Source organism: Musca autumnalis, unplaced genomic scaffold, assembly GCF_047663935.1.
Source record: "Musca autumnalis isolate F117 unplaced genomic scaffold, ASM4766393v1 scaffold_4, whole genome shotgun sequence".
Lineage (NCBI taxonomy): Eukaryota > Metazoa > Arthropoda > Insecta > Diptera > Muscidae > Musca > Musca autumnalis.
Genome location: NW_027411977.1, coordinates 77,053,932 through 77,078,252, shown reverse-complemented (window position 1 = coordinate 77,078,252; position 24,321 = coordinate 77,053,932). Strand labels below are relative to the sequence as shown.

General features: G+C 37.1%; 1 protein-coding gene across 1 annotated transcript in view; it reads left to right on the top strand.

Annotated features, from left to right (window-relative positions):
* The window catches only part of fng (Fringe glycosyltransferase), an 89,810-nt gene that overhangs the window by 18,666 nt on the left and 46,823 nt on the right, over positions 1-24,321 (top strand). Inside the window, exon 2 of the mRNA XM_073985006.1 lies at positions 12,352-12,822. Within this exon, the coding sequence (XP_073841107.1) occupies positions 12,352-12,822 (471 nt within the window). The remainder of the gene's footprint in view (positions 1-12,351; positions 12,823-24,321) is intronic.

The following is a 24,321-nucleotide window of genomic DNA, read 5'->3' as shown; positions in this document are numbered from 1 at the left end:
ACAACTAAAATGTTCGAATTCGTATTATTTTAATTGTAATTCGAGAATTCTATTTGTAATTCGTAACATTTCATTTGTAATTCGATAATTCCATATGTAATTCGAATTATTCCATTTGTAATTCGAATTATTCCATTTGTAATTCGAAATATTCCATTTGTAATTCGAATTATTCTATGTGTAATTTGAAGTATTCCATTTGTAATTCGAATTATTCCATTTGTAATTCGAATTATTCCATTTGTAATTCGAATTATTCCATTTGTAATTCGAATGATTTACTGTGTAATTTCAAATAAAATAATTCGAATTACATATGGAATAATTCGAATTACAAATGAAATAGTTCGAATTACAATTGGAATGATTCGAATTTCAATAATAATAATTCGAATTACAAATAGAATAATACTAATTTAAAATGCAATAATTCGAATTACATATGGAATAATTCGAATTACAAATAGAATAATTCGAATTACAAATGGAATATTTCGAATTACAAATGGAATAATTCGAATTACAAATGGAGTTCTCGAATTACAAATGAAATGTTACGAATTACAACTAAAATGATTCGAATTACATCTGAAAAAGGTGTATTTGTAGGTCGAATTATTTCATTTGTAATTCGAGTTATGTCATTTGTAATTCGAATTATTGTATGTGTAATTCGAAACTCATATTTTTCTTTTTGTAATTCGAATTATTACATTTAAAATTCGTATTATTCTATTTGTAATTCGAATTATTCCATTTGAAATTCGTATTATTCTATTTGTAATTCGAAATATTCCATTTGAAATTTTAAACAACATATTTCGAATTACAAATAAAATTATTCGAATTACAAATAGAATAATTCGAATAACAAATGGATAAATTCGAATAACAATAGAAATGTTTCGAATTACAAATGAAATTCTCGAATTACAAATAAAATGTTACGAATAATATATTGAATTCTCGAATTACAACTAAAATGATTCGTATTACATCTGAAAAAGGTGTATTTGTAATTCAAATTATTCCATTTGTAATTCGAATCATTTTATTTGTAATTCGAAAAAACCAGATGTAAAATCAATACAAAAACTATTTTGTATTTTTTGTTTGTTTCGAATTTCAAATAAAATAATTCGAATTACAAATGGAATAATTCGAATTGCAAACAGATTACAATATTGTAGTCTTATATGCTGTTTATATTAGAGCTTTTTGCAGGGTTAACCTTCTTTATGAGGATTTGTTTGAAATATAAGCAATGGAATTGACATTTAAAACCCAGTCGGTTTGTTAAATCCGGTTATATATAAACGGGGTATTACTTACTTAGCTGGTCCATTACAGAACATTTGTTCCATAGGCCGAACTAAGTAAAGATCTCCATTTCTCTCTATTTGTTGATTCGCACTCTGGAATACCGTGCCTTTTCATCTCTTCATCCAATTGTTTGCGCCATCTATTCCTTGCCCTGCCAATTCTGCGTGCACAGCCAAGCTGCCCGTATTTATACGCCTTTTTAGCGGGTTCATTTTCGCTCATTCTTATGATATGGCCTAGCCAACGCAATCGCTGCATCTCGATACGTTTAACAATATTGATGTCCTTGTATAGCAGATACAGCTCGTGGTTCATGCGACGACGATATTCACCGTCAACGCAGATTGGTCCGTAGATCTTTCGAAGAATTTTTCTCCCAAACACACCAAGCACTGCCATGTCTGCTTGAGCAAGTACCCAGGCTTCGGAACCATACATCAGCACGGGTAGTATCAGTGTTTTGTAGAGCGTTTCTTTTTTTGACGAGATGTGGCTTTGCTTTTAAACTGCTTACTTAAACCAAAGTAGCATCTGTTGACAAATACAATTCTTCTTTTTATTTCACAACTGATGTCGTTTGTTGTGTTTACGGAGGTGCCGAGGTAGACGAAGTCTTTTACTACCTCAAAATTATAGGAACCAACTTCCACAATTGGTCTGAGCTCAATGGATGCGCGTCGACGCCATTAACTTTGTCCTCTCACCGTTTACCGCCAGACCCAATTTAGCAGATTCTCCTTCGACTTTCATAAAGGTATCAGTTACTTCTTTTACTGATCGTCCCATGATGTCTATATTATCAGCATAAGCAAGTAACATGTGGCTATTGGTGTAGATTGTGCCACTGCTTTTGACGTTTGCCTCTCGTATAACCTTTTCCAGCAGGATGTTGAAGAGATCACACGAAAGGCTGTCTCCTTGTCTGAAACCTCTTTTGGTACTAAACTCTTTGGTCTTTCCTATTTTAAATGAGGACCTCGTGCCAGTTAAAGTCATTTTACAAAGCCGGATGAGCTTTGCGGGGATACCAAATTCAGACATGGCTTGGAATACCTTTGAACGCAACGGGCTGTCGAAGGCTGCTTTATAATCGACAAAAAGGTGGTAGGCGTCGATCTGCATCTCTTGGGTCTTCTCCAGGATTTGCCGCAGGGTAAATATCTGGTCAATGGTGGACTTGCCAGGCCTAAAGCCGCATTGGTATGGTCCAATTATCTCGTTGACCATAGGCTTTAGTCGTTCGCACAATATCCCTGACACGATCTTGTAGGCAATAGGGAGTAGACTTATGCCCCTATAGTTAGAACATACAGCCTTATCTCCCTTCTTGTGGACTGGGCACAGGATACTCAGGTTCCAATCGTCGGGTACTCGTTCTTCCTGCCAGATGGTGCTAACTAGCTGATGAATACACCTTATCAGCGTGTCGCCTCCGGTTTTGAACATCTTGGCTGGTAAGCCATCAGCTCCTGCTACCTTATTATTCTTCAGCCGATTTATTGCTGTCTTTACCTCATCTTGGCTGGGCGGTATAGATTTAATTACCATCTTCTGGGATTGGATCTGTGGTATCTTCATCGTCTTCGCTGCTATTGCATACCAACAGTTTTGAAAAATGTTCTTTCCATATCCTGAGCACACTGTATCAGTTACCAAATTACCTTGCTGGTCTCTACAGGAGAATGCGCCTGTACCAAAGCCATGAGTTTGATGTTTGACTCTTTGGTAGAAATTTCGGACTTCATTCTGGTTCCTGTACCTCTCGATTTTTTCACACTCCCGCTTTTCCATCTCTCTCTTTTTCCTGCGGAAAAGACGTCTCTCCTCTCTCATTTTTTCCCGATATCTCTCTCGTGCGCTACGCGTTGCTACGTATTGTAAAATAGCCCTATATGCCGCATTTTTCTCTTCGGTAGCAGCACGACACTCCTAATCATACCATTGATTCCTTGGTGGAGCTTTCTGGTATCCAAGTATGGATTTTGCGGCTTTTTGCATGGAGTAGGCAATACTCTGCCATTGCGCTGATATGTTTTCAGGATGAGGAGTGCTTTGATTAAGCAATTGGGCTAGTTGGGTGGAATATGCTGTGGCTATCTGTTGTGTTTGCAGCTTACCAGCTAACTTTCGTGTTGTGTCTCTTCGTACTTTGTTTGTTACCTTTAACCGAGTGCGTAACTTTGCTGCAACAAGGTAGTGGTCCGAGTCTATGTTTGCTCCTCGCAACGAACGCACATCCAACACGCTCGATGAATGTCTTCCATCTATCACAACGTGATCAATTTGATTTCTTGTTTTCTGATCTGGAGACAGCTAGGTGCCCTTATGGATGTCGAGATGTTGAAATGTGGTGCTGCTAACTACCATGTTTTTTTGCCGCTGCGAAGTCTATCAGCCTCATACCATTGTCAGATGTTTCACTGTGGAGACTGAATTTTCCGACTGTTGGGCCAAAGATATTCTCCTTTCCAATTTTGGCATTAAAATCGCCTTTGCCATTCCATCGTATTTCCTGTATGGCAGTAATGTCGGCCTTGTACTTTTCCAGTACATCTGCCAAAGCGTAAACTGGACCTTCCCTATAAAGAGTGCGAACATTCCATGTGCAGATTCGCAGATCATGGTCCTTAAAACATTTGCGGGGGTCGTCAACTTTAGAGGGATTTGTTTTTCTTTTCTTTCGTTTTTTCATAGTAGGCTGCTTTTTCTAGGGGAGGGTTACACTGTGCGACACGAAAAAAATTAACCACATTCTGACACCGCAGCGTGATAGAAGACGAAAAATAAGAAGACACGTGTCTCGGCGTTTTTCCCTGTTACTTCGAATTTCGCGGTTATGGGCCCCCAAAGACCTGAGGCCGTTTTGTCAAAAAGCACCATTTTGTCAGGCTCATATCTTCTAAACCGCTAAGAATTTTGGTTTACTCGTGGAGGTAAAGTTGTAGCCCTCATCTTAAAGAATAATAATTGTGAAGACATAAAATCCATTCAACTTTATCTTCAAGGTCAAAATCGTTAAGGTCAAGTTTCGGTTGGGTTTGTATGTTCTAGAAAGTTGTTTGCTGAGACCTAAGGTACATTTTTGTAGTTGGTTGTTTGATTCAATTTTGATCGGTTTGATATATGTAGGCCAAAATCTGAGAAAAAATTATAACCGAAACTTGACCTTAACGATTTTGACCTTGAAGATAAAGTTGAATGGATTTTATGTCTTCACAATTATTATTCTTTAAGATGAGGGCTAAAACTTTGCCTCCACGAGTAAACCAAAATTCTTAGCGGTTTAGAAGGTATGAGCCTGACAAAATGGTCCTTTTTGACATCAAGGCTTCAGGTCTTTGGGGGCCCATAACCGCGAAATTCGAAGTAACAGAGAAAAACGCCGTGACACGTGTCTTCTTATTTTTCGTCTTCCATTACGCTGCGGTGTCAGAATATGGTTAATTTTCCATGACACAAAAAATTACACACCGCGTTACTAACCCTGAGCCCAAACCCAAGTTTTTAAAGTTCTTATGGGCGAACGCGCGGCACATTTTAGCTCACTTCCTTTAACGGGTGTTAAAGGCAGCTACCCCAGGTGACACCCCGGGTGGTCAGTGTCCACTTGAGATGAAAGAGGGACCAAGATAAATCTTGGACTTTGCCATGTTAAAGCCGGTCAGGACCGTTCCTTGGTATCTTTCATCCCCTACGTCACCCACAATATTGTAGTCATGATCACAAAATTTCAACTCGATCCGAAAAGTGGCGTTAAACCTTGGAACTGGATCTAATTGTGTGAATCATTTAATCATTTAAAATTTAAAAAATGGAAAATACGTCAAAAAAACTGGAACAAATGTCAAAGTCGGCGTATCAGCCAATCATACGGCGGCAACCATGTTACTATTTTTTTACTCGCCCAAATTTGTCGTGTAAAAAGTTTTTAAAGAGAGCGTCATTCAGCGCCATTTTTGCTTAAAGAGAAGAGAACATTTTACAACTTTTTTGTGTACGGGAACGCTTTTTCGAGTAAAATGTGTAAAAGTCGTAAAAATTTTAAAAACTTTTAGGTTCTGGAACACAGCTATTGTAGTTACAACAAAAGCGAAAAATATTTTTTTCATTACGTGTACTGAGTCCTTAAATTTCTAAGCCAAAGTCTAATTTGCAATTTCACTTCTTAAGTTATTACGCCTTATTTCAGATCTTAAATATGGTCCTGATGACAACGATATACATTTTTGGGGAGTATCTTGGGAAATTCCATACTTCCCATGATAAGAGCACGAAAAATACCAAAAAAACAATTGACAATTTCTTTCGGTTTTCGATTGTTAAAATTTAGACATCGTTCATGTTTATTGTCATCGGGGTTGGACCAATAACGTCAAGCTCTGTATCACTGTACAGAACTGAAAAGCTATTGCTGTACTTGCCTTATTGTCGACATTCTTGTCTATAATGCATATAGACATCCGAGATAATTGCGTTTTTACACCTAGCAAATTCTTTTTAAAACAATTGTCATTTAAATACCATTTTCGAGATTGGTATACACCGAGCGTTGTTTCCTGTCACACGCAGTTAAATTATATTTAAATTATTGCGCTTAGCGTTGCTGTAGGCGTTGCCATAATGTTATTGTTTTTCACAACCCGAACATTATCACAACACTCTACGGACCCATTGTGGACTGGGCTTTGCTGATAATATTCGATTTCATGTATGTATTGAATCTAATAGATATTCCATTTTAATTAGCTATATGACATCTTTACCACTGTAAGTTCCGTTGTGGCCCACAATTGGTTGGTTGTTTTTTTTTTTTATAACGATTCAATTATATTTGATTGTTTGTTACTGTGTTGTTATAGTTCCTTTTGTCAACATGTCATTGTCTACCCATGCTCCCGAGACCCAAACACCATCAACAAAACCTACAACAACAACAACTAAAAGAGAGTATCATTATTTTATGTAGAATATGTTTCAACGTTCCCTGCTTTTTATTCTTGCTGTTGTTTTTTTGATGATGTTGATGATGATGACATTGTCATTGTTGTCGGTCGTTTGTACTGCTTTATTCGTTCGTTTGTTTTGTAGGTCTCACATTTTTTTCCCTGGAAATTTGTAGCTGTTAAAAAGAAAACGTAAAATGTTGTATCGCCGTCCCGTGAGTAAAACCAAATAGATTGTGATGGTGTTCGGTTGACTCATTCCATAACCTAAACCCGTATATTAAACGGAAAATAAGAGCACAGGTCAGGCGTGATATTACAGTCGGTTGGTTTTAACTAGCAAGTAGTGTTTCCTTACATTGTTAAGATAGATGTTTCACCAAAGAAAAAAAAAAGAAAAGAGAAAAATATAACAACTGGGACATAAAAATATTTTTATCAAAATAAGGAGTCAGTCAATAACACACACAAAAAACATACAAACAAATATACTTTGAATAGAAATACATCCATATATACTAAGTATAATAAATATGAAACTATTTAATTAGGGTAACTAGCAGCTATAAAAATCCAAACGACAATAAAAAAATAACCAAAGTCTAACAAACTTCAAATGGACTAGTAAAAACTTGCAGGATATCAAAACTAACCAGAAAAGGGACAATTTTCTTCCTTTTTTTGTGATTTATTTTTCGTTAGAGATTTTGAAGCTTCATAATGAACTGTGGCAAATATAATGACATTCGTTATTAGCCAGGATATGAAATTTTTGTTAGTTACACTTTTATTTATTCTTTTTTCATGACTTGACTCAGCAAGGATATCCTCTAGAAGGAAATGTAAGTTTTTTTCTAGTTGTTGTTAATTAGCAGTTTTTCGTATTTTATTTGCAATATGTATTTTTCCTTTTCCTGCACTTTTCGCCCTAAAAATGTGTTTGGCTGTTCTACACCAAAACAGATTAAATACCTAGTTAATATACTCGGTATTGGTCATAATTTTTGCTATTTACACTAGCATTAAAAACAGTATTTGTGATAATAATGTTAAAAATATTTAAAAATGTAAATCACAATATATGCTAAAATAAACAGGCGAAAAATTCCCTTCAAAATTTTAGAGTCTCCTTTTATAGTCCAGTCAAAATTGACATTGAAATAGCAAAAATTCCCACAAAGCTGCATTTTAGTGGAGCTAGGGATTGTCACTAGAAGCAATATCCAAAAAGTCCCCATCAATCCCTTGTGTGCAAAGACAACTTTCGGTCAAAGGTCAAAATTTATGGATTCCTCAGGTTTTCGGGTTTTTCTTGAAAACGGTGTGTCTAATCAAAAAGGGGCTAAAGCAAATATTGTAAACAGAAAAATTCTGTACAAGTTTGGTCGTTAAAAGGAACCTTTCATGAGATATAGCGGTTCTAAAAACACATCATTTATACGCACTTATAAGGGAAAAACGCACACATTCGGTTCGCCGGTTATTTGACCCGAAAGGTCAGATTTAAAACCGAGTTAGACCCGGTTCTACAGACCCAAAGTGGGTATCGTTTGAAAGCCTATGGAAATACATAACACATGGCGTTGTTATTTTAACCGTTGCGTATCATGATGTTCTTACGTGGCTTACTTCTTCACATGCGTAATTTGACACCTATATAAGGATGTCTCAAGAATGGTGAATCCTATTGAAAAGTCGCAACGATCATTCTTGTAGATAATTTGTTAGCCTACAGCTTTTACTGTAGTCGATTACTGATAGGTCTTACCGTTTTTGAAAAAAAATCAAAAAAACTAAATAAGTCTACCAAAAAATAACTTTTGACCCTGAATATCTTCGTTTGAACACGTGGGATCGATCGACGGGGACTTTTGAGACGTTACTTCTAATAGCAAACCCTAGCTTTCCACCAAACTTCAGCTTTGTGGGAATTTTTTTTTTTATTTTGACTGGACTATGACACGTAAGTATAAAACAACACTGAAATAGCTAGGAGTGACCCAACAATGGGTCAGTCTTTGTCTTTTGGGGTTCACCTTGTCATTAATCGTTTTGTTTTCTTGGATTGGTTCGAACTGTGCTAGCCAGGGCTTTGGAGTCGAGGTAAAACTTGGCCGACTCCGTCTCCAGGACACTTTTTTTCACGACTCCGACTCCGGAGTTGACTCCGAAAAAGACAAAAATTGCCGTAAAAGGATTTCCGAATATGGGATCCCTCTCGGTCTGTTAAAGGATTATTTATAGGTAAATAAATGTTTTTACTCTGTGATTCGTAAACCTAGAAATATTCAGTCAAATTGAAATATAACAAAATACATCGCTCCTCATCTACAAATATTATAAATGAAACGGTGGTAAAATGCATTTCTGACAACATGTGCCTTATATATTATAGGTGTGTTGGGAACAGAAAATAAATTAGCTTTTTTATATGTATGTATTCATTATTATTTATTCAAATATTTACGGTATTTTTAGGACTGCAGCTACTTTTTTTGACCGAACTATCTGTAATTTGACGTTTGAGGTTCCTAGTGGCCACAAAAGTGCTCCACCAAAAATTGTCAACATATGTCCATGTTTGGTATAGTCCCCATATAAGGGTACTCCCCGATTTTCGGTATTTTGGCGGATTTGAACTACCTTTTTCGACCGAACTAACTATCTGCAATTTGACGTATGAAGCTTCAATGGGCAACAAAACTACTTCACCAAACATAGGTCAATGTTTTGGTATATCCCCCCATATAAAGGTAATTCCCGATTTTTCGTATTTTGAGGATTTTAACTACCCTTTTCGACCGAATCAACTGTATCTTGACCAGAGCGAGTGAGAATTTGGCGGGAGGTTGTAAGTTATTTTGGGTGCAATTTTGGTGGGGATGGGGTAAGTTTATTTGAGGGTGAGTTAAGTTTTTGTCTGGGTGGGGGAAGGGGGAAATTTACCCCCCTCAACTTGCTCAAATTCAAGAAGAGTTTCACTCGCGAGTGGAATTCGTGCGAATTAGAGCGAGTATTAGGTGCTCTGATCTTGACATTTGAGGTTCCCAGTTGTCTCTAAGCTACCTCATCAAAAATTGTAAACATACATAGAACCATGTTTAGGTATAGCCCTCATATAACGGCACTTTCCGATTTTCGGTATTTTGAAGAGTTCGCCTCCTTTTTTTTGACAGAACTACGTGTAATTTGACATTTGAGGTTTCCAGTGGTCAAAAAGCTACTCTACCAAAAATTGTTGACATGGGTCCACACTTTGATATAGCCCCCATATAAAGTGCCGCCCGATTGGAGACATTTCTAGATACATTTTCTGAGCTAGTATAGACATTTTGGGTATCCGTGATCACAAAATAATTGTTCCATTTCACTTCAGGTCATTTTATGGTTAAGTAAAAACGTTTTTTACTTGTTCTTCCATTCTTTGTTTAACATGTATGCTAATTTAATTTAACAAAAATGTGACTCATCGAAATAACGGTTTTAGACCCGTTTGGACGAAATTCGCTTCAGCCAATATGAAGTCGATTTACCCATGTCCTTCCCTCTGTCTGTCTGGTGCGCACGATAACTCGCGAACAGATTAACCGATTCGAACGAAATTTTGTACGCCGTAATATATCGCCCAAACTTAGTTTAATTTCATGGGGCATATCGGTCCACTCATTCGGGTACCTCCAACAAAAAATTTTTAAATTTTTTGTGTGCAATGGTGTGAACTAAAACTCTCGATGTGAGCAATCGATTTGGTCCACACTTTGCACATCGTAAAGTTCCTTCCACATATTGATCGGGTTCGAATATGGACTATATGGGCCTACTGCTTCGGGTACCTCACACACAATATTCGAAAGAAGTTAAGTTTTGAAATTTTCTTCAACAGTTTGTCCTTGCGTTTCCCTTTTCGACGGTAAACTATTTTTCGGGCGCAAATCCATACTTCCGGAGATAGTGGCCTAAACTCTCCAAGAAACCCTGACCGCACGAAATTAAATGGGAAATCCGTAAAATAAATGTCGCAGGCAGTTTCTGATTGGTTCAAACATTGCACATTGTATCATTTCACCGAGTCATGTATCAGATTGAAATATGGACTATATCGGTCCACTCCTTCGGGTACCTCCCCCACAAAAATTCGGAAAGAGTAAAGTTTAAGAGCACCACTCGGATCGTTTTGGCATTTTCTCAGTAGGTTGTCCCATCGGCCATCTTTACAACTGTAAAATTTTTCCCTGAGTAAATCCATATTTCCTGAGATAATGACCCAAAAGCTCCAAAAACCCTGACGGCACATACGAGTACTACAATGGCTAGTGTGCAAGATAACTCTCGAAATTTTCCAACAATTCCCCACAAACTTGGTTTAATTGAATATTTCGAGTTATCTATGAATCAGAAGTTTGCTCACTAAAAATTTTGGAGTATGTCAATGATTTGGTATAGCCTCACATTGCGCGGTACCCACAAATTTCACGTATTTTGAAGCAAACTCGCGATACAAAATAAATATATATTTTTTTCGTCAGAGGCCGTCAGCACAGCTTTCTGATACTTTCTTACTTGTTTTTGTTTTTCAAGTTTTTTATCGTTCTTATGGGTGAACACGCGGTACATGTTAACTCACTTCCTTTAATAGGTGTTAAATGCAGCTCCCCAGGAGACACCATGGGGATCTCATTGTCCGATTGAGATGAAAGAGGGACTAAGATAAGTCCATGTTAAAACCAGCCAGGACCGTTGTTTGGTATCTATATTTTAGAATTAGATGACGGCAAAAAATTTCAGTTTTGGCACGAAAATTCCAATCGTTTTTGTGTCGATCCCCTGATCTTAGACATTTACACCGATACTTTCACCACAGACCAGGTCAGTTGGGTATTCTACTATAAGGAACCTCGCAATGAGTTCGGCAGCACTCAGCTATACTTCCCTGAAGGACAGAAGGTTTCAATGTTGGGGGTTTTGTTTCTTCGAAACAAACTTTTTTCATTTTTTAATTAACTTACCAAACGATATACCTACATACATAATTAAATATACATGTACGTATATGGATTATTTCACTGAACTAAAGCTTTTGTTTTCTTAAAACAATACTACAAACAAATGAGAGACAGAAAGAAATTTACACGATTTAAGCTTTTTTCAGGGGAAAATTGTAACAACTTATTTCATTTCATGCACTGACAAACAGACAGCAATCATGTATGTGCGGGGCAATAGAGCACGGTGATGTATGTATTTATGTACTTGTTGTATGTGTCGTGTATGCTTTGTCAACCCAAACACCCGGGAAAACTTTGTTGTGATGATGATGATGACATGCTGCCGGCATGTGTTTTACAGTTCCAAAAAACTTCAAAAGATACAATAATGATATGAAACCATGGTGTGACTGTATTAAGAGCAACAACGCCAACAAAAGCAACACTAACAACATGGGTACGCTCAAGGAAAAAAAAAACAAAATGAAATAAATGACCTAAAAAGTTATAAGTAAAAGTCGAGAAAATATGCTATGTCAAACGGAGCAGGTAGTATATTTTAGTCCAATTCGGCAAAATTTTTAATACGATCCGAGAGATGTTTTGAAATTGCACTTTTGCAAAAATTATTGTAAAGCTGATCTATTTTTTCTTTGGGATTTTGAAAATTTAAATCATTAAAAATAATTTTTCCCTGCTATTCCAATGTAGTCTCATGGTTGAATTTCAATTTCGATTCCATATTCCTAATAATCTTATTTAACATTTCCATTTGAGTGTGTCAACATGTTGCAATACAATTCCACAATGTTTCTTGTTTTGCCACATCCTAATCCATACGTTACGCTTAGCGATAAATCCATACAATGTGGCGACCCCCCATTGTTGGTTGAGCTTCATTGTGCTTGCTTTGTATGGTTAAATGGTGTTTGTCACCATTTAATGTTGTTTAAACGCATTACAACACAGCTGGTGTTTAGGCCTTAAAATCTATTGTGCCAAGAGAGGAAGAGAGCGAAAAACACATTTAAAGATTTTAATCGCCTTATACATATGAAATCAATTTATAATCATTGTTTTTGTTTTGTTTTTCTTTACAGATTTCCCAGAATCCTTCAGCACAAAAATATCATAATCAAAAAATCAGCGAAGTTCAAACACATCATATGAAATTATTACAATATGACAGTTCTAGTACAAATGTTCCTGCTCCACCATCAACATCTTCTCCCCTACAACAACAACAACAGTCATCAGAGTCACAGACAATGCGACCCCTTCCCGTCCACTCATCGGTAATGCAACCAACAACGGTGATAATACGCAAAGATTTTCATAGTTTTAATTTTTCCGATATTGAATTGCCCGTCGAAAGGCCAACAGCATCGGTCCACTATATGCGTAATAAACATTTGTTACACGACCTGTCACAGCGTTCAGTGACGGGTACCCCAAAACCACCAACCACCGAATTGGATGATATCTTCATCAGTGTAAAGACAACAAAAAATTATCATGACAGTCGTTTGGCAATGATTGTTAAGACATGGTTCCAATTGGCCAAAGATCAGGTAAGTCTAGAAATGAAAAAATGAAAAACATTTTAACAATTTTTAAATGTGTTCTGAGTTTTTTTGTATCGAAAGTCTCTAAAACCATAATTTTTCAATAAGGAATCGGATTGTAAAACAACTCGTAAGAAAGGCGTATAGGTTGGTTTGGCCGAGCCCAACTTTTTATACCCTCCACCACGAACTGCATGAAATGAATTGGTACAATGGTGTTGATGTTTTCTACGCACTCTACGGAACGCCCTTTAAAAGAGCTCACATGGGGCGTCATATTTGTTCTTTCCAAAACATGGACCAATAGTTATAGTTTTGTTCAAAAAAGTGATTTGTGTGGAACCTTTTTATACCCTACACCACTATGTGGGGAGGGTAATATTTAGGGGTCGGAATGGGGAACAACTCATTTCGAGACAAATTCAAAGTTTTATTCTTTGTGAATATATCGGCTTCTAGTAGGGGCATTCCAACGGCAAAGCCTGTCAATGGAAGAAGAAAATAACCTTTACATTGCTGTAAAGCAGGTTGGCGAAGGTGGCCAAACAAGGAATATACCGCAATAGTCGGAATGCATCCAATTCTTCCATTTTTTGCAATCAAGCTACAGGTCGTAATTTTGATCGGATGGTCACGAAATTTTGGTTGCTTATGGGGGTCCCAGAGAGAAAGAGGCATATTATGTTTGGTGGTAGTCGGATTATATTTCGTAAAAGAAATATTTACCAGTGCAAGGCTTATGCACAGGGGTAGTGGTCGGCCCGGTCCCGACTATTGCCTTTGCTCACTTGTTTTATAATAAAATGGAATGAATGTTATTTTAGGCATTAATAGGACAAAGTACATTCATCTCACTACAAGAAATCATTTTTGAGAAAAAATTTCAAAAACTCATAAACCTAGTGTACCCCCATATGGGGGCTCTACCAACACGTGAACCTCTACTATTAGATTTTAGCAAGGGATGTGCTGTGCCAGTTATAATATTTTGTACCTCAAGCGAAGACACAATACGAAATTTCAGTTATTCCGGTAATGGAACCAAAACTTTCAAAATACAGAAAATCGGGAGTAGTGTTCTATGGGAGCTGTATAATATCGAAGACTTGTATCGAGAAATTTCTGAATGAAAGTTTTGCAACTCCTACGAAGACTAAATACCAAATTTCAGTAATTTCGGTTAAATAATGTAGCTAGAACTAAAAAATTACCGAAGATCAGAGGGTACCTATACAGACAAATTTCTGGTGCAAAGTTCTATATGGGACATTAGGGCCACAACCTTCAAAACACCGAAAATCGGTGGTACCCTTATATGGGGGGCTATATGAAAACGTAGACTAATGCAGACAATTTTCAGGTGGAAAATGTTATGCTACCAACGAAGACTTAATACAAAATTGCAACCATTTTGGTGTGATATTGAGGCCACAACCTTCATAATTCGGAAAATCAGAAGCATCGTTCTATGGGGGCTATATGAAGACATGAACCTATACCAACAAATCTCAGAGGGAATATTTGATACTACCAACGAATACTAAATACCAAGTTTCAGTCATTTCAGTGGGATTTTGAGGACACAACCTTAAATTTATCGAACATCGGGAGTAACCGTTCGGTGGGAGCTACATAAGGACTTGGACCTATATCGTAAATTTTAAGGTAGATCGTTTTATACCACCAATGAAGACTAAATAGAAAAAATTTCAGTCATTTCGGTAGGATATTGACCACAACCTTCAAAATACCGCAAATCGGAGGCATGGACCTAGTCTTCATATAGCCTCCATAGAACGGTACCAACAAATATCAAAGGGAATATTCTATACTCCCAACGAAGACTTAATAGAAAATTTCAGTCATTTCGATCGGATATTGAGGCCACAGCCTAAAATACTGAAAATCGGGAGGTACGCTTCTATGGGGGCTATATGAAGTGGTGGACATCTATGGGAGACCTAATACCAAATTTTAGCCATTTCGGAGGGATATTAGGCCTCAACCTTCAAAATACCGAAAATCGGAAGGTACCGTTCTATGGGGGTTATCTGAAGGTGTGGACCTATACCGACAAATTTCAGGTGAAAAGTTTTGTACCTCCATTGAAGACTATTTACCAAATATCAGCAATTTCAGTAGGATATTGAGGTCACAACCTTCAAAATACTGAAAATCGGGAGGTACCGCCTCAATGGGGACTATACGGAGACATGGACCAATACAAACAAATCACATATGGAATATTTAATACTTTCTACGAAGACTAAGTATCAAATTTCATTCATTTCAATGGGATATTGAGGCATCAACCTCCAAAATACCGAAAGCCGAGGGTAATGTTCTAAGGGGCTATATGAAGACGTGGACCTATAACGACAAATTTCAGGTGTAAAGTTGTATACCTTTAGCGAAGACTAAATACTAAATTTCAGCAACTTCGGTTGGATATTGAGGCCACAACCTGAAAATACTTCAAATCGTGAGGTACGCCTCTATGGGGACTACATGAAGACGTGGATATATACTTTTAAATCTCTTCTGCAAAATGACATTCCCCCATAGAAGAATAAATACAAAATTTCAGCAATTTCGGTGGGATATTGTGGTCAAAGCCTTGAAATCTGAAGGTACCCTTATATGGGGTCTATTAGAAAATGTGGACCTATACCGAAAAATTTCTGGTGGAAAATGTTATACCACCAACGAAGATTGTATACCAAATTTCGTTGAAATGTTGAGACCACAAACTTCAAAATACTGAAAGTCGGGAGGTACCGCTCTATGGGGGCAATAAAAAGACATGGATCAATACCGAAAAATTTCAGGTGGATTGTTTTCTACCCCCAACGAAGACTTAACACCAAATGTCAGCCAATTCGGTGGGATATTGAGGCCTCAACCTTCAAAATCGAAAATCGGAAGGGTACCTTTCTAGGGGGACTATTGAACAATACCGACAAATTTCCGTCATTTTGGTGGAATATTAAGGCCACAATCTTCAAAATATCGAAAGTCGGGATGTACCGTTCTACGGGCCATATCTTATCATGGATCGATATGTCCCATTTTCGATACCAAACATCCTAGGAGTAACATAAACTTCTATACCTGATTATAAAGCTCTATCTTAAATATTGCGATCTGTATCTCTATTTTAACATAGAGGAGCATGGATGAACATTGTTATATGGACTTAGAATTTTATGCTGATCAAACGGAATGATAAATTGAACTATACCCTCAATATTATGGTTATTATGGCAAATTGAATTATACCCTCATTATTATGGTGGAGACCAGCAAAAAAATCATTGCCAAATAATGGGTTTTATGAGTACTTTTTGGTAGTCGTAACTACTTACAAAACTCCCTACTAACCCACTACAAGGGCATGAATAACTAGTTTTTCATGAAAATAAACTAAACATATGTTCTATTTCTAGCACAGTTGAGGTGAATTTGTTTTCAATTTCAACACACTTCATATTTTCATTTTATTTGATTTTTTTGCTCTCTGCTTGATTTGATCATGAGAACTTCTGATTTGTAGCGGAAAACACTACACACTGCTACGCGTACGAACATTAAAGGTTGTTTAAACGCTTACAATTGCACCACCAACTGTTTTTTTATATTTAAAAAAAGTAAAAAAGTATCAGTCGGCTTTGCCGACAGAGATATACCCTCAGCCTGTGTATATTGAAACAATTTTTTTCCAAAAAACGCATGTATTTAGGGAGTTTTAAAAATTTTGGGCGTTTGAACTGACAAAAATGTTGATTAGGATTTAATATCAAAAGTTTTGCGGAGAGGATACTAAAAAGAATGGATCTCCAGCCACTACATATGGTACCATAGGGGTTTTTTAGAACTTCAGGGATGTTTGCTCAAGAAGTATGAACTTGCCCCTGAAACAACTTTTACCATCGCAATTGAGGCAGCAATGCAAGTTGCTTCAACAAAAATCAAAGTGATTCGAAAGCAGGTCTTAAAGTGAACATGTATCCGAAATTTTGAGTGGGAGGTACCGGATGGAGTGGACAAATATAGTCCATATTTGAACCTGATCTATATCTGGTGGATATATTAGGATGTGTAAACTATGGACCAATTCGGCCACTCTCTTCAAGAGTTATCGTACGCACAATTTTTCCGAACATTTTTGAACTTTTGTGGGGGACGTACCTGAAGGAGTGGACCGATATGGCTTATCTTCGAACTTAAACTATGTTTGGACAAAATATTACTAAGGCCAAACTTTGGACCAATTCGGCAGACCTGTTCGAGAGTTATTTTGCCCTCCAACCTCCTCACACGGTGTCATAGGGGTTTTTTGCAACTTTCAGGCTATTTTCTCAGGAAGTATGGACTTGCCCCTGATGAAACTTATACCGTCGTATGGAGGGCAGTGAATACAAGTTGCTAAAGCAAAAATCAAAGCGATTCGAGAGATGTTCCTAAACTGAACTTTTCCAAAATTTTGTGTGGGAGGTACCCGACGGAGTGGACCGATTGAGTCCATATTAAAACCTGATCTAAGTCTGGTACACGCTCCACGATGGGCAAAGTATGAACCAAATCGGTTACACCCTTCAAGAGTTATCGTGCGTACAAATTTTCCGAACATTTTCGAACTTTTGTGGGGGAGGTACCGGAAGGAGTGGACCGATATAGCTCATCTTCGAACTTAAACTAAGTTTGGACAAAATATTACGAAAGCCAAAATTTGAACCGAATCGGTTCATCCCTTCGAGAGTTATCGTGCGCTCCAGCCAGCCAGACAGACAGACAGACGGACGGACATTGCTCAATCGACTCCAAATTGTCTGAAACACATTTCGCCCAAACATACTTGGGGTCTAAAACCATTATTTCGATGAGGCACATTTTGCCCGTATGAAAGTGTATATACCCTTCATAGCCTAAAGGCTGAGGGTATAAAAATCGCGTGCCGACGGTGAGCATTGGACACACAACCCTTGGATCTGTAGTCGGACATACACACTCTGTGCCACCGTACTCATTACTAAGTTAGTAGTGAAGTAAGTAGTTTCAACCTGATACATTGTTTTGTATTGGGTTATATAATTACTAATGGATCCGATTTTTTCCTGGGAGGGTAAAAATATACGAATTGTCACACAAAATAGTTTCTTTATAACTAATTTTCTGATATTGTTTGCAATTTTTCCTAAGGAATAAAGAAATAAGTAGCGATTATCTCTGTTTAATTTTTATATAGCAATTGGCCCTATTTTGTTTTAAATATTAAATATAAACGTATTTTTTCCTAAAAAAAGATACTTCCACTTGTCCCATATATGTGTGTATTCAAAAGGAAAAGTAAAATCTCTACATTCCCTTGTGTCATGAAAATATTGCATTACATAAACTCCCTGATGTGTAATACAGCAAACAAAAAAAAAACCTAAAGGAATTCAAAAGAAAATAAAGTGAGGAAAAAAACTTAAGCAACACAACACCAACTTCATACATTTTCACATACTCAGATTGCTGGAAATCTTTGAGAATACCTTTAAGAGTGGCTTTAACGACTACTACGGCTATGTATGTCAGCAGCACTCGTTAGGGCACAAAACTAGAACTAAGTGAAGGACTATGTACTCCGTGAAGTACTAAGAGACTGAAAATACATGACACCCAAACTAACACCACCACCACTATTACCGAATGCTACACTCGTCATCACCATCACCCCGAAATCACATAACATTGCCATGTGTAAAATTGAAGAAAAAAAAACCAAGAATTTAAATTAAGTAAAACTGAAGCTATTTCATGAATGAATGACAAATAATAAATTTTATAAAATTCAACAGAGGGATGTGTGAATAGACTTTCTTGGGCCTTGGTTAGGTTATTTAAAATAAAAAAAAAACAATATTAGGAATCCCTTGAAAATACTTCGCTTCTTGTAAACACACAAAATTTACAAATGTTTTATAGTGACATACATACATATGTATACGAGTATATGTATGTATATCTTCTACTCACGTCTGTATTCCTAGATAATTGATGGAAGCCATTTAATTCAAGATTTATGTTTATATCTTTGAATCTCAACAATGTCTTTCTTGAGTGGGAAAAGTTTTTGAAATTGTAACATTTGGGGTGTTTAATTTTTTTATTCGTGTGAACCACGAACACATGGGAATGCCTTCCCCTTGTAATTAAAATATTCTCATGCGGGAGAATTGCGAGCGATGATCTTTGATACCACTTTGCCGAAAAATTAAATAACAATAATTTATCGATTAATTTATTTGCATTAAAAATACATGCACTGAGTGTCATTTAAATATATATTAAGAACATATTTTGATATAATTGTATAACCCGTATCACACAATTGAGAAAAATACGAAGAAATGGGTGGAGGGGAAAGAACATCTATCGCTGTTCCTGGGATCGCTGAAAACAATTCTTTTCTGGACGAAAAATAAAAAAGTTTCCTCATGGGAAAAGGAAATACATATATGGAAATATATAAATGAGGTTTTTGATTTCCTTAATTTTTCCTGTGGTGATGCTGCTTAGCAGCAAAACGTCATATCGCTTATAACGACGAAATCGAAAACTCCCGAATTTCTACCCTTTATATTCCACACAAATAAATTTCGCTTAAAACTAGACAGGGGAATTTCATACAACCCCTATTTTTGGTGCGATTCATGTCAAATTTTGGGACTGGACATATTTTTGGCTTCTGATTAAATTGCAGTCGAAACATATATTTCAATAATACAAATATTTCAATAATAGGTACAAAAATTTTTTATGTACAATTTTTCTGTTTAAAATTCTTTTCAAGACAAGTCAATAAAATAGAGAAATGTATAACTACAGCCTCAACCTTCAAAATATCGAAAATCGGGAGGTATCGTTCTATGGTGGTGGAACCTAAACCGACAAATTTTAGGTGGAAAGTTGTTTACCCCCCAAGGAAGACTTGATACCAAATTTCAGCCATTTTGGCGGAAATTGAGGCCACAACCTTCAAAATACCCGAAATCGGGAGGTACCGTACTATGGGGCTATATGAAGACGTGGACCTATACGACAAATTTCAGGTGGAAAGTTGTATACCCCCACGGAAGACTTAATACCAAATTTCACCCATTTCGAAAGGATATTGAGGCCACAACCTTCTAAATACCAGAAATCCGGAGGTACCGTTCTGTGGGGGCTATATGAAGACGTGGACCTATACCGACAAATTTCAGGTGGAAAGTTTTATACCCCCACGGAAGACTTAATACCAAATTTCACCCATTTCGGAAGGATATTGAGGCCACAACCTTCTAAATACCAGAAATCCGGAGGTACCGTTCTGTGGGGGCTATATGAAGACGTGGACCCATATTGAGAAATTTCAGGTGGAAATTTTTATACCCTCAAGGAAAACATAGTACCAAATTTCACCCATTTCGAAAGGATATTGAGGCCACAACCTTCTAAATACCAGAAATCCGGAGGTACCGTTCTGTGGGGGCTATATGAAGACGTGGACCTATACCGACAAATTTCAGGTGGAAAGTTTTATACCCCCACGGAAGACTTAATACCAAATTTCACCCATTTCGGAAGGATATTGAGGCCACAACCTTCTAAATACCAGAAATCCGGAGGTACCGTTCTGTGGGGGCTATATGAAGACGTGGACCCATATTGAGAAATTTCAGGTGGAAATTTTTATACCCTCAAGGAAAACATAGTACCAAATTTCAGCCATTTTGGAGGGATATTGAGGCTACAACTTTCAAAATACCGAAAATCGGTAGGTACCGTTCTATGGGGGCTATATGAAGACGTTTACCCATACTGACCAATTTCAGGTGGAAAGTTTTATGCTCCCAACGAAGACTTTATACAAAATGACAGCCATTTAATTGTGGTGTTGAGGCCACAACCTTTAAAATATCGGAAATCGGGAGGTACCGTTCTATGGAGGCTATATGAAGACGTGGACACATGCGGACAAATTTCAGGTGGAAAATTGTATGCTCCCAACGAAGACTTTATACAAAATGACAGCCATTTAAGTGTGATGTTGAGGCTACAACCTTCAAAATATCGGAAATCGGGAGGTACCGTTCTGTGGAGGCTATATGAAGACGTGGACCCATGCGGACAAATTTCAGCTGTAAGTTTCATACCCTTAACGAAGCCATATTGGTAGGATTTTTAGACCACAAATCCTTGAATATATTTTTGCATATGCTCATTTTATGCAAATATGTAAAAATATGCACGATATGCAAAACATGTAAAATATGCAAAAGATTCTGGACCTAATTTGTTTTATTTTGTGATAAAACGAGTTTCTGTCTTATCAGATTTTCTCAACGACCATCCTAACCATTTATGCATTTTCATGAGATTCCGCTGTCTACTTATAACGTCATATAGGTTATATCAGGCAAAGAATACATCGCAATAGTCACTATCGAAACCCAGCTTTTCATGTTTATACCCTCCACTATAATATGGAGGGTATATTAAGTTTGTCATTCCGTTTGTAACACATCGAACTAATCATTTGCGACCCTATAAAGTATATATATTCTAAGACGACCTAGCCATGTCCGTCTGTCTGTCCGTCTGTTGTAATCACTATAGCGTCCGCAATAATTGAGATAGAGTGCTGGTATTTTTTTCATAGGTAGGTCAAGTTCGAAGATGTGCTATATCGGTCCACTCTTTGGTATAGCACCCATATAACGGTACCTCTGGATTTGAGGTATTTTGACGTTCTTCGCCATATTTGCAGACCGAATTAGCTATAATTTGGCACTTAGGGTTCCTAGTGATCAACAAACTTATATCCCAAAGGATATGGGCATAGGTCCATGTTTTGGTATAATCCTCATATAACGGTACCTCCCGATTTTCGGTATTTTGAGAATTTCAGCCACAATTTTTAACCGAACTATCTGAAATTTGACATTTGAGGTTCTCAGTGAAATATCTCCACGCAACATCGTCAACATAGGTCCATGTTCTGGTATAGCCCCTATATATTGGTACCTCCCGATTTTCGGTATATTGAAAATTTTAGCTAAAATTTTTAACCGAACTAGCTGTAATTTGCCATTTGAGGTTCTCAGTAGTCGTAAAATATCTCCACCAAACATCGTCAACATAGGTCCATGTTTTGGTATAGCCCCCATATAACTGTACCTCCCGATTTTCGGTATTTTGAGAATTTTAACCACAATTAGTAATGTTTTGGTATAGCCCCCATATAACTGTACCTCCCGATTTTCGGTATTTTGAGAATTTTAACCACAATTAGTAACCGAACTATCTGCAATTTGACATTTGAGGTTCTCAGTGGTCATAAAACATCTCCACGAAACATCGTCAACATAGGTCCATGTTTTGGTATAGCCCCCATATATCGGTACCTCCCGATTTTCGGTATTTTGAGAATTTTAGCTACAATTTTTAACCGAACTATCTGTAATTTGCCATTTCAGGTTCTCAGTGGTCATGAAACATCTCCACCAAATATCGTCAACATAGGTCCATGTTTTGGTATAGCCCCCATATAACGGTATCTCCCGATTTTCGGTATTTTGAGAATTTTAGCTGCAATTTTTAACCGTACTAGCTGTAATGATCGGTATTTTGAGAATTTTAGCTACAATTTTGTCTATTCAAAAATAATCGTCAATATAGGTCCATGTTTTGGTATATCCCCCCATATAATTGTACCTCCCGATTTTCGGGAATTTTCAGTGGTCACGAAATTTCTTCACTAAAATTCGTCAAGATGGGTCCATTTTTGAGGGTCTACATTGTTTTGATGAAACTGCCCTCAATTTGACTCTTGAAGTTCCCTGCAGCTATAAAACGTTTCCGCCAAAAAATTTAAAGATAAGTTGATATAGCCCCGTAGGTGGTACCTTTCACCTAGCTGAACACATTTTTTTAGATTAGATTAGATAATACTGTGCAACAAAGTGGAGGTGAAAGTCTGGGGCACGGAAAATTCCTCTTGGGGAAGAAAGGCCTTGGTGAGTATATTATGAACCCCGAAGGATAGATCAGCCGTGAGTCGAACTTCCGCCTAATGGCGTGATGAAATTTTTGTTAGAGACCCTGTGGGTCATCAGGAATTAGCGTTATATCTTTGTTCACTGTTGCTTAAGTGTTCTACAAAAACAACAAACAAAGATATAATGCTAATTCATGATGGCTTACAGGGTCTCTTGCAAAAACTTCATAGCGCGGAAGTTCGACTCACGGCGCATCTGTCCTTCGGGGTTTTTAACATACATACACCAAGGGTTTTCATCTCCAAAAGGAATTATCTCTGCCCCAACATTTGTGTTCACAGTGTAATTTAAGCAATAGTGGGAGGCAGTAGTAGTCTATGCATTGTCGAAAAGTTGTTCCACCTAAAATTGTGAAAAGACCCTAATCATTCCATTTTAATTAAGACTATTGTTATGGTGGAGGGTATAAAAAATTCGGCCCGGCCGAACTTAACGACTTTTTACTTGTTTTTTTTTTTTTTTTTGATTTTTATTAAAATAACGAATATCACAGCTTCGGTGGGGGATCTTCAAAAAGCAAAGCCTGACTATGAAAGTAGAAAATCGCATCTTTAAAATTATGCAAAGTAGGTTGGCGTAGGTGGTCAAATAACTGCGATATCGCAAAAGTCGGTAATGTATCCCATTTTTCCAATTTTTGTAATCACGCTACAGGTCGCAATTTTAATAGGATCGTCACGAGAATTTTGTGGTTAGTAGGGCTCCCAGAGAAGAAGATTTGAGTTTGGTGATGCTCGGATAATATGCAAGTGTCGGAATGAGCAAAAAACTTATGTTGACAAAAAATTAAAGTTTTATTCTTATGCGAATATCTCCGCTTTTAGTAGCCGTATTCCAAAAGGAAAGCCCTTCAATGGATGAGAAAGATTATGACCTTTATTGGCGCACATCCCATTTTTTATTTGAATAGTACTGACGAGTATCTGAGCTTTGGTTGGATGCGTTTCAACCATGAGTCTTCTGAGCTTTGAAATGTTCCTAATTGCATTACAAAAATTGGTGCAATGCTTGTGCTGTTAAAAAGACGCTGGGATATCCCTATTTCCAATTTATGGAATTTTATTTCCATTTAAATTTGGAATATGTCTGTAATGGAATTTGGTCTAGAAATAAGTATGCCAAATTATATTGAAATCGGTTCAAATTTCGATATTGCTCCCATATATATTTTCGGCCGATATCATGCACAAAACTGACCGGGTAGAGGACGCTTTTTATCTCCTTTATTAAAAATGGTAGCATTTAGAGTTAAAATAATTGTAGTTATTCCTTTGTATATTATCTTAGTCGGGGTAGCGAAGCGCTCCGGGTTCAGCTGGTTTGATTTACTCTGCGTTAGGATTGTGATGACGATCTAAATCAGAAGGCGCCCTTTTGTACCTTTCTTTATTCCCCTGTCCTTCTTTTGTGTCAATAA